This window comes from Rhagoletis zephyria, unplaced genomic scaffold, assembly GCF_001687245.7.
Source record: "Rhagoletis zephyria isolate East Lansing unplaced genomic scaffold, Rhagoletis_zephyria_1.1 Rzeph_scaffold_08700, whole genome shotgun sequence".
NCBI classification, from domain to species: Eukaryota; Metazoa; Arthropoda; class Insecta; order Diptera; family Tephritidae; genus Rhagoletis; species Rhagoletis zephyria.
Window position 1 is genome coordinate 14,144 of NW_016165780.1, and position 12,236 is coordinate 26,379.

Sequence of the window (12,236 nt, forward strand, 5' to 3'; positions counted from 1 at the left end):
TCTTTTTCGTCGATACGAATTACGAATTACGAAAATTCGGGTTTTAGAACAAAAGTCTGATTATGGCAACTTAACTTAACTTAATGGACCATAGCCCTTAGAAAATCAAAATTTAACAGATTCGACGTGGCATTAAGTTACGTTAAGTTTCGGCTATTCAATTATAAGCAACATCCATTTAAGTTGCCACAATCAGACCCTAAAGGGTGTAAGTTTCTTCGCTCTATTGCGAAATTTTCGGGTTATCTTATACGTGGTATTGCCAGGGACATAACAGTTATACGTTTTATCGGAAAAACGTTGTCCCACAACAGTTATTAGATGAGAAATATTTTTTATTTCGCCGATAAAAATTATAACCCAACCGTTACTTTTAACATTGGCTGATAACTGTTATGCAGGAAAAAAAAGGATTTCCGTCGCTAATTAGAGTTATTTCCGAACGTTTATTTATTGTGTTCCTTGATAACAGTTATTTCCCAACGTTCATTTTTTACGTTGCTTGATAACAGTTATTTCCCAACGTTCATTTTTTACGTTGCTTGATAACAGTTATTGCCCAACGATTATTTGAACGTTGTCTGATAACAGTTGTTTCACCCCTCGACTTTTGTTTTCATCATCTTTATCTTCTCCATCTCCATTTTCGTCATTAAACGTGTGGCAATAACTGTTATCAAACAACGTAAAAAATAAACCTTGTGTTACAACTTTTATCGGCGAAATAAAAAATGGTTTTCATCTAATAACTGTTATGAAATAACGTTTTCGTTAAATTTTAGAATTCGGGCAACGTTTTCAATTTGTAAATTCGTTATTTTTGGTCCCTGGGTATTGCATTTGGCGGATACGAGATATTGCGCGCCAAGCGGCGATAAGTATATTTTTTGTAGGTACTTAATTATGACTTGTCAATATTAAAAACAGGATGCGGACTTCGATTAACATATTCTTCTCTGCAATTAAACAGACTCAGAATTACATATTAAAGACAAAATTACAAAGCACTTCTTCACTCAGTATATTTGACATACCTAACCGAATCTCGTTGCATTTAAAACAAAAAATAAATATAGGTTCCGTCCGAAACATGAACAGATAAGCTAACAACTTTCTTTGACGGTTGGGTATATTGTTTTATTTTGAATACCAAAAAATAAATAGCCTTTGGCACCAACTTTGATAAATGGCACGCTTATTTTCGGTCTCTGTATTTGAGTTACTACATATTTATTTTGTTCAATGTTAATTATAAACTGGGTACGGTTTAGTTATTTGCCCAATGATCTTGGGCTATCGTGGGTGACCCGATCCAAAAAATGTTTACGCACACTTGGAGCCAAGGGTCTAAAATTTATTTGAAAAGAATGCGTTCTAAATTCCGAGCACTAATTTATTAATAAATTTGGCTTGAAATGTGGACTTGTTTGTGAATTTTGGAGCGGGTTCTTCGCAAAATTAAATTGGATCGGCCAAAGGCGGCCGACGCAGAAAGTGTTCTGCTTAAAAATATCGTGGCCAGCGTAGCCGGACTTGGACTGATGAGGGGTTTTTTTAAGCGCGCGGCCGAATGTGTAAAACGACGAAACACTTTCTCTGTCAAAATGCTAATTTTAACCCATTTTCAAGTGGTGTAGGCATAAGTTTTTATAAAATTTTAACTGTGTGTGCCACACCCCCTCCTCCGCCCATAAATACATAGTGGGCACCATAACTAAACATTCCGCTATAAACTTTATAGACATTTTTTGAGTTATGACGTTCTTTCCGTAATTGAGATATGTAGGTATGTACATATGAAATAACGAACATTGATAGCAGATTTTATTTATGTATTTTGATGTTCTCTGCTTAACATATTTTCGTTGTTTTTTATTCAAATTTAATACATTATTTAAATCCAGTTATATTGAGTTGCTTTGCTTGTTATTTATCTTCAAGTAAATGGGTTGTACGTATCATTTGCATTTCCTTCAGGTATTCTGCAATATTATGTGCATTTATAGTTCTCAGTTATCCATACATACATACATACATACGTACTACATACATATTCACATATTCACATACTTATTTCACTATTCACTTTGTTTATAACCGATGACATTTTTGGTGCGTTGGCAATATGCACTACGTACGTTCTTTGTTTAATGTGAAAAAGAAAACAAAATCTACATGGGCAACAACATGAAATTGTTTTGTGGCATTTTCGCGCGTAGTATCACACTCTTTTTCACTGTTGTTTACATACATACATATGTACAACCGCAACACGCTTGTCCACTTACGTTTCGAGGCATTAGCCAATATAGGCGGCACTACTACGTGCTAAACACATCCGCACTCCGATAAATTCACTGACTCTCTCTATCGGCTTAACAAATATGTTAATTTTCTTCAATTTTATATTTCAGTTTAGTATTATTCCCGAAATGTATTTTCCGCTGTTTTCAACAAACACCGTCATAAAACACTTCCAAACCTTGCGAAATCGATAAACGACTAAAGCACTCCGCAGTGAAATGAAATTTCTCAACTGCTGAGCTGTTCTGCGCTCTGTCTGCTTTAGTTCGGCGTAGAGCAGCGCAGCTGAACGCAAGTTAACGCGCGCGGCACAAAACAATACACAAATAAACAAGAATTGAACTTAGCGATGTGTGGATGGATGTATGTGTGGATGGTGTACAGCACGCATTGAAGCTATGGCAGCGTAGCGTAGCTGGGTTACCGTCAACGTCGACGCTCGCAGCGGCAGCAGCGCATTGGCTTGTGGTGGCCAAGACCGAGACCAAGGGATGATGGTGCGTTGTTGACAGAAATGAATGAAACCAAACGTACGTTTGCTTAAAGATGTGCGTGTGTGTTGGGGAATGTTGATAAAAAAAAAAAACAACAATAAAGTAGAAACATAACAACATTCGGCACGAATATTTGTTCAAGAGAGCAGCGACCGAACGCAGACAACGACCAAACTACGAGGCGGCGGCCGAACACTGTGGCCGTTGACTGATTGCTTTATCGTAGGAAAAACGAGGTGCAAAGGACACGGTTGCGAGCAGTGTTGCCAGCAGAAGTTTTCAGCAATCCAGCTAAATGAACAAAAAAATAGCTAAAAACAGATAAAAAAAAAAATTGATAGGCTAAAGAAAGCTAAACAAGTAAAGGCAATTGTTCAAATGTTTTATTAGTTTTTCACAAAAAACAACAAATAGGTACATATTTTCTTGCACCCAATAACAAATTTAGGGTTATTTGCATGATTCATATTCAATATGTTAGTGATGAACATAGCATCACAATAATCGATTATTTGTCCCCTCAAACAGAGCTAAGGGCGCATACAGTATAAGTAAGACATACATATGTACATACATCCAATCTGCGTTTATCGCTTTTTACAATTTTGTGAAGATTAATTGTTTGTTCGTACAATATTTTCTATTTGGATTTTTGGATCCTACATTTCGAAAAAAATCTAGAAAGAGCTAAAATATTTTCAGAAAAAACCTAAAAAAAAGCTAGCAGATAAATTAGAATTTTTCTAGCTAAACGGTCAATAGGAAAATAGGTCAAATGGCAACACTGGCTGCGAGTAGCTGTGACCGGTATTGTTGTGGTGTGATGAAAGCAGTAAAAACAAAGAAAAATCAGCAATAACAACAGCTACAATTCAAAAACGTTCAAATGTATAATTGTGTAAGTGCGAACAGAGGTGGGCGGTAAAGAAGCCCATATGCCCCCTTTGCTTTGTTTGAATGTAGAATTGAGGCAAGCACGGTCATCTAAATGTTTATGCGTAGATATGATTGCATGCAGCAACTGAGTATATGTATGTATGTATGTATCTGCTATCTACTTATTTATGTACAAAAGTACGTATACGTAGATAGTATGTATATACATATGTACATACATACATACATGTAGATATATTTCGTTCGCAATAATGAGCTGCTATTGTGAAATTGTTATTGTTGCATGTTGTTTACTCGAGAACAATAACAATAAACACAACAACACAAACAAACGTAGAGCGCACAAACAAGTGCTGGCTTGGCGGCCGAAGCGAACGCCAGCATTAGCGCAAGTAGAGTTACGCTGCCATAGCTAGCGTCACCACCACTGTACCAGTGTACAGTGTACACAGGCAGGCGTTCGTTTGCGGTTGTTTTCACAAAAATGAACGTCGCAATGGGTGTGCGTATGTACATACATACATACATACATACGTACATATGTAAGCATTAGCTAGCTGACTACTTTTTATTATGAGTACAAGTATACCAGCCCCGTCTGACTCACCACACCGCGACGTCGTTGTTGGCCCCACTTTAACGACGCACGTACACAAATGCATTCACATCGCCAGCCAAACAAACAAATACAATGTGCAAGGGAATAGCAAAAAATGTACAAACAACAGACGGTAGCGGTTCAACGGATTTGGCGGTAGTGCCGCGGCGGGGCCGCTACGGAAGGCAGTGTTGCCATTTTAGTGATTTTACCACTAGATCTAGCGATTTTATTTTCTACTTAGCGGGAAAAATTATAATTCGGTGACTAGCGGGATTTTTAGCGTTTTTTTTCACGAGATCTTAGCTAGTTTTTAGCGATTTTATTTATAATGATCGCAATTCTTTATAGGTTTACAACTTCGTTGAAAGCGGTTAATTGAAAGGCAATTTACACAACTTTCAACTAAAAGTAGCCCCTAAAACCGTCGTATGTACGTATAAGTAAGTGCGCCTGCACCACACTGTAGAAGTGAAACTTACGTTACATACATATCTATTTTGTGTCGTAACCAATATACATACATATGTACATACATATGTACATACATACATCTGCTTTTGCTTAAGGTTATATTTTTCAGGGACGTGAACCGGGTTTGAACCGAACCGGTTTTGAACCGGAAAACCGCTCTTTTCTATTAAGTAACTGAACAATTAGATAACCGAACCGAAATTTTCCACAACTGTTTGATCCGAACCGAAAACCGAACCACTTTCTATAAAGAATGAAAGGTTCGTTTCAACCAATTTTCAATAGATAAATGTACCCACTTTTTTTCTTTTCGGTAAACATGGTATACCATGTGACAATATCAAATGTACAGGCAACCCATTTCATTTGACAGACACTTGACCCTCAACCATGCGCGTTGTTGCACTTGACACTTGACACTTAAACTTGCGCGTAGNTATAAAGAATGAAAGGTTCGTTTCAACCAATTTTCAATAGATAAATGTACCCACTTTTTTTCTTTTCGGTAAACATGGTATACCATGTGACAATATCAAATGTACAGGCAACCCATTTCATTTGACAGACACTTGACCCTCAACCATGCGCGTTGTTGCACTTGACACTTGACACTTAAACTTGCGCGTAGTTTTTTTGTTTTTCGAACCGTTGAACCGACCAAAAAAACCGCTTTGACGAACCAATCCAAAAGTGCAAGAACGGTTCGAACCACTGAACCGAACCGACCAAATTTTTCATCCGGTTCACGTCCCTGATATTTTTTGTCTTTTTTCTATCTAGATCCCTACCTCTACCTCTGTTCGTTCTAATTACATTTATGTTATTCTGTTTTCCATTATCTTAGTTTTTATCTTTATACTCTATCGATAACGAAATCGATAGTAACATCCAATAAAATATCGATAACAAAACCGACAAAAATATCGATAATAAAATCAATAAAAGTTTCGATACCGAAAACGATACCAATATTAGTAGCAAAATCTATTAGAAACTCGAAAAGAATATCCATAATAAAATCGATAAAAACATCGATAATAAAAACGATACAAATATCCATAATAAAATCGATAAATATCGATAACAAAATCGATAAATATCGATAACAAAATCAATAAATATTGATAACAAAATCGATAAATATCGATAACAAAATCAATAAAAATATCGCTAATAAAATAGTTAAAAATATCGATAAAAATATCGATAGCAAAATCGATAAATATCCATAACAAAATCGATAAAAATACGGATAACAAAATCGATAAAAAATATCACTAACAAAATAGTTAAAAATATCGATTACAAAATCGATAAAAATGTCGATAACAAAACCGAAAAAAATATCGATTATTTTATCGATAAGTCCCGAGAATTCCGAAAATTTCTAAAATCCCAAAATAATTCCCAGATTGAGTCTCTGTGTCTCTCTCTATATCCTTTCCTCTTTAATTACCTATATTTTAATCGTTCTTTCCCCATCTTCATCTTTACCTTTATCGGTATCCTCATCTTTCTCTTTGTCTTTACTTACATATATGTTTATCATTTATATATATACATAAGTAAAGTGTTTAAATTTACCTTGGCCTTAATTTTTGCCTTTATCTTTACGCATCTTTGTTTTTGTTTTTATTTTTACTTTTGCCTTTATCCTTTTCTTTATCTATGTACGTAGTCACCTTTACTTTCATTCTTGTATTGGCCTTTTTCTAAGTGTTATTCTTTAACCTTTTATTAGCAAATTTTTGTTAAATTAATACCATATGCATACACACAAGAAGCAGTTGTCTCAGGCCTAACCATTTTCGTTGCACCTTTTCCGTTGCATCATTTCCGTTGCACCATTTCCGTGTGCAATTTCCGTTGAATTTGCCAATTTACTCCCAACCAACCAACCGCCGCTACAGAAGTTTCACTTCAAAAATCGATAGGACACTCAATCGTTACTTGCCGTCACTAATTTTTGACGTTTCTAACTATTTTCGCTTTTTCAACATTGCATCAAAATACTTCTGCAATGCCAAAAACCTACACCAAAAAAAAATCCGCGAAGAGTGAATTAAACATCCTGAGTTAAACAACTGGATTGTGGAAGATTTGAATGATTCCAAGAAAGCATTGTGCAAGTATTGCACCTGGACGTTACACGACTTCTTCGCAGCGTCATCCAATACGGGTTTTAAATCTAGTGGCGGCATCTTCCTAGTCGCCAAGGAATACCGAGGGATCATACAGTGACTTTTTTCTGCCTCTTGCTTGATCCTAGACATCGGACCTTTCGTTTTTCCAGCAAATATCTGCACACTTGCTCCATTTCAAAACATTTTTCTGTACAAATTTGTCGATAGCTTTAAAAATTTCGTCACTAGGGGTGCAAGTCTCAAGTACTTCGCTCATAAAAAGTTCTTCTCCGATTTGCATTCCGAATGGGTACAGTACAGTACAGTAACACGAGAAGCACATTAAGTCCCACTACGTCGGTACTTTCGGCAAGTTGCAAAAAAAAAAAATTCACAAGTTTTCAAACTTTTTTCGTTCGTTCGTTCTCGACTGCCTCCAAAATCGTGTTAATTCGCTCTTTCACAGTGAGATTGTGAAGTTCCAAAGAATAAGTAACATATACACTTGCGCCCAGCCAGCAAAAAATCCGAAAATTCATCCGAAACCAGGAAAAAAGTGGATGACGCGGATTAGCTCTACGAAAGTACCGAAAATGGTTGTGAAAAGGGTACGTTTTAAGCAATTTTTCGGATTCAATATTTCGTTGACAAAACGTACTGGGGAACCATGATTCGATAATAAAAGATTTGCTCAGAAAACAGTTTTCTCGCTCCCACCTGACAAAATCGGCTCCCTTAGTGTGTGGGTGCGTGTGTGTGTGCAATCTTTTGTAAGGGAGTTAAGGGAGTGTCAAAACTCTAATGTCGCTAATGAGCAAACCTTTAGTTATTGGCTGCATTTCTTTATTCATTCTGAACATTTGGAATAAACTTGTTTGTTTACTTATTCTTTAGAATGTTCCTGAGGATATGCTAACGTATGTATATTTCAAACGTATTCTGTTTATTCCGGCTGTGAAATGGGATTATCCGGAATGTATAAAGAAACGCAGCCATTAAATCATGCTGGGGAACCATGATACAAAAAAGAAGGTATGTAGTTTCAATAAAAAAAACTTTTTGATTAAGAGCGTGTGTGAATCGGCAACAAAGTTCGCGGCGAATAAATTTTTGACAACTATGAGGTGAATAAAATTTCAGTAGCTCATGAGGCTAGTGAAATTTTTGACAAATGCATAGAAAATTTTGACTATCGCAAAGATTGTTGATGTGTGTAATTTTTCGTTAAATAAAAGCTTAAATTGATGAATTGCATTCAACGATGGTAGATGTTTTCTTAAAATATTAATTTCACTTCAATTTGTAATATTTTATTCCGCATAAATCTTCGGTTATCAAAAATTTACTGCTGTCAAAAAATATTTCATTTGACACAGCAGATTGGCAAAACTGTCTCACCATAGTAAAAGTATTACTCAACAGCTTTCCCCATAGAACTTTGTTACCGATTCACACACGCCCTAAAAAGCAGATTTTTGACAATTGCTCAATTCAATTGCTCGAAACAGCGTTACCCAATTTAAGTTTTTTGGTAGAGAGGTAGATTTTATATCACAAATTTGGGATTATACATAAAATAGTTTTAATATCATTTACCGTTTAAAAGTAATTCAAATCTTATCTTACAAATGTTTAAATTTTACACTAAATACGATTACCACTTCTCAAAGACTTTATTTTTAAATTAATTAAATTTTAGTGAACATATACATATGTACATATATGTAAGTATTTTAAAAATTTTGTATGTCCTTTTGTCATCTGATTATTTTACCTTTCTGAAAATGGGGTAAAATTAGCATTTTGCCAGAAAATGTAAACTCGGGTTACTCGGATTTACGCGCAGAAAACCTTTCCGTGTTGGAGGCCTTCGGCCGCAATTAGAAAACATAACCCTAATCTGCCCAACTCCGGCTACACAGTTTTTTTTTTTTACAAAAAAGTGCATACTCCACACGGAATTTATTAACAATTTAGTGTTTTTATTTGGGTTACGCGTGTGGACAAAATAACCCAAAATCATTGTACAAACAACCGAACCATACCCAACAAAAGACCGCCGCTAGCTTGTTCAAATTTCGATTCTAAGAACAAAATACTTTAAATAAACAAAAATTTAATAATAAAATTTGAAGAATTTTAGATATTGGATATGGTAGCACGAAATGTCACAATCTGCTTGATTGCCAGGTTGTTAATATGCCGACGAAAAAGTGACAATGGAACTACCTTCTTTTTTGTGTATAATGGTAAAACCATTCTCTCAATTCGTCGGCCATGATTTTTTTTTCTGAGGTTTGCAAACATTTTAAAATCATATAAAATTGAAAGTAAAAAAATGAAATTGTTCACAATTGTTGTTGTTTCCCACTGGTTACGTGGTAAGCCATGTTTTCTTTCAGTTTTTAGTAACAAAATTGTCATCATGGCCATCAACGTTAAAGTGAGGGAGGAGAGGCTTACCTCGTAAGGTGCCTACCTACATATTTTCTCAGTGGGTTGAGATTAAAAATGAGAATGTGTGTGTGTGAGCTTGAGTACGAATTTTAAAATTATATTGCTGGCAAACGTCAGACTGCCTCTGAAAGATTTTACCTTGTAATGGTTTTATCATGCTTTGTCCTATCATTTTCAAATGCTCGTAACTCAGGGAATTTTTTTTTTCGTAAAATAAAAAATACGTGTCTCTTTATTTGCCCTAAAAACATGAAAAATCATATTAAACTTGATTCCGAATTTTTAACCCACTCACCCTGCATGAATTGGAATAGAATCCGCCTATAGTGACACGACCAATAGATTTTTTAGTTTGAACCTCCAAAATTACTTCCCTGCGCACGGGTCTGGGTTAGAAAAATGAATTCTAATCCTTTTTGATATACATACATATGCATATATGTATGCACGTATGTACGTTTGTACGTATGTTTTTTTTTTTTACGAGGAGGAAGCATCGAAAGCCTAACCCCGTCAGTGTGAGACTTTAACCCAAACTAAACCTCCTACCGTCATGAACCGTTCCCCTCCCGGTACCACCATCAAGTATTTCGTCGGGAGGTGGGTTGAGCACGAAGCTCTACATTCGTTGCAGTCCTGATACAGTCCGTTTGAAAGTTGCATCAACTTGGAGCCGTCCTTTGTCTTCGAAAAAGCACCCACCCTTGTCAGGTCCATGCGTCCCCGCCCGCCATGTTTCGTCCGCCTATTACGTAACGCCTCAGCTTATCTTCTTGCCTCAGCAGCTAGTGCCTCGACAAAGATCGCGCCTGGTGATAGATATTTCATCTGTGCGTAGTTATGTGTCGTCCATTTCGACGCTGCTCATCTCTTCTCAGTTGGGTCAAAATGTGCATGACTGCATTGTTCACCGCTTCCCATTTTTCAACGGATTCTATCATGTGGACTACCATGTTTTCAGGTGTGGGGTGTTCTCCAAATACAGAGCGAATGTGGTTTCTATCCAGATCGAATCTCGGGCAGTGGAACAAAACATGTTCGACGTCTTCGATAATGCCATCACCACACGCTTCGCAATGGTCAAGCTCTTCGTGTTTGAAGCGTTTCAGGTACGATCTGAAGCAGCCGTGGCCGGTGAGCATCTGGGTTAAATGGAAGTTAACTTCGCCGTGCGGGCGGGAGATCCATTTTTCGATGTTTTGTATTAGTCATTGTGTCCAGCGTCCGTTGGACGATTCGTCCCATTTCTTCTGCCACATCTCTAGCGTGTGTTTACGGGCTAGTGCTTTCCTAGCAGGAAGTGTTAAATTGCTAGGTGTATTCATTGACAGTTCTATCGCCAGAAGCTCTATTGGGTGTAATCCAGAGTGTACTAAAGCGGCGTCTTCGGATAGGGTACTATAGGCAAAGCAAACCCTTAGCGCACATAGCCGGTAGACAGACCTGAGACCGCGAACATATGACCTTACTTCCACTGCGTAACTCCACACTTGTGCGCCGTAAAGTATCACAGATTTGAGAACCCCGGCTAGCAATCTTCTGCGGGCTTGTTTTGGCCCTCGGAGGTTTAGCATCATTTTAGTCAGGGCGCAACACACCTTACTCGCTTTCTCGCAGTTAAATTCGAGATGCTCCTTGAAAGTTAGTCTTGCGTCAATCATTACACCAAGATATTTTATGGCAGGCTTTGTGAAGATTTCGCAGTCCCTAAGTTGTAGAGTGAGGCTCTCGCGGATTTTCCTTCCAGTGACTAGGACTGCCTCCGTCTTATGCTGAGCTAACTCCAGCCCCATTGAGTCCAGCCACTGTGACACCATCATTATTGCAGCGGTTGCAGCTGCCTTTATCTCGTATATATGTTTTGCTACTACGACAATAGCTATGTCGTCAGCGAATCCCACTATCGTTACATCCTTCGGGAGCCGCAGTCGAAGTACTCCGTCGTACATCACGTTCCAAAGAAGCGGTCCCAGCACCGAGGCTTGAGGAACCCCGCCGGTAATCTTGAATGTTTTGATATGTACGTTTGTATGTATGTATGTATGTATGTATGTATGCATGTCGTTTATTAAGCAAACGGGCGATCTAAGTAATTACTGCTTTCAGACACCCGCCGTACGACGACAAACCACTCGGCGGAGCTGGTTTATTGAATTTTCACATCCATTTTGTCATGGGGGTTTTTGTCAGGTACGGTCTTTCTGAAAAAATTGTGTGTTTTCAAAATTAAAAAGTATTACTTATTATTGTTTTGAACGCTATATACATACATATCTACATACATACATACATACGTATGTTAAAAAAGTAAAATAATTGAATAAGCCGAAAATGAAAGCGGAGTGGTCGAAAGCGTTTATTATACGGCCGCGGGACAATCTACAGTCTCATGTCTACATAAAACAGAAGAAATTTGTGCCCTCATACGAGAGTGACGTAAGTTTCCAGAACTTAACTTTATTCAGCAAAAAAAAAAAAAAAACAATTTTTTAACCGTTTTATATTTGTAGCCTTGCCCTGTACCGATGAACTGGCTGATGGGTTGGGAGTACGCGCGCATCTGGTTGCGCGAGCGTGATGATTATATTAACGAGCGTCTGCGCAAATCCAAAGCAAAACGAATTAAAAACGACTATACACGATGGCTAGCAAAACGGCAAATTAAACCAAAAAAAAGTTAGCTAGCCAAGCATTCTAATGGATCCCACTGGAATCTAATATATTTTGTTTGTAGAACCTTAAGACTGCTTTCCTAAACTGATGAATTTCACAAATCTTTACTAACTATTCCGTTTCGTACAAAAAAATTAAGTATAACGATTGCTTAAATTNATTGTTGGAAGCATAAATTTTGAATAAATTAGCTTCAATATTTACTGATTTATCGAA

At 37.1% G+C, this 12,236-nt stretch overlaps 1 protein-coding gene across 1 annotated transcript; it reads left to right on the plus strand.

The window, feature by feature from the left end:
* The first annotated feature begins 11,523 nt into the window (after positions 1-11,523).
* Positions 11,524-12,157, plus strand: LOC108375266 (uncharacterized). The gene is made up of 2 exons (XM_017631365.1): positions 11,524-11,783; positions 11,858-12,157. The coding sequence occupies exons 1-2, from the start codon at positions 11,679-11,681 to the stop codon at positions 12,026-12,028; spliced, it is 276 nt and encodes a 91-aa protein (XP_017486854.1). The 5' UTR covers positions 11,524-11,678; the 3' UTR covers positions 12,029-12,157.
* The last annotated feature ends 79 nt before the right edge of the window (positions 12,158-12,236 follow it).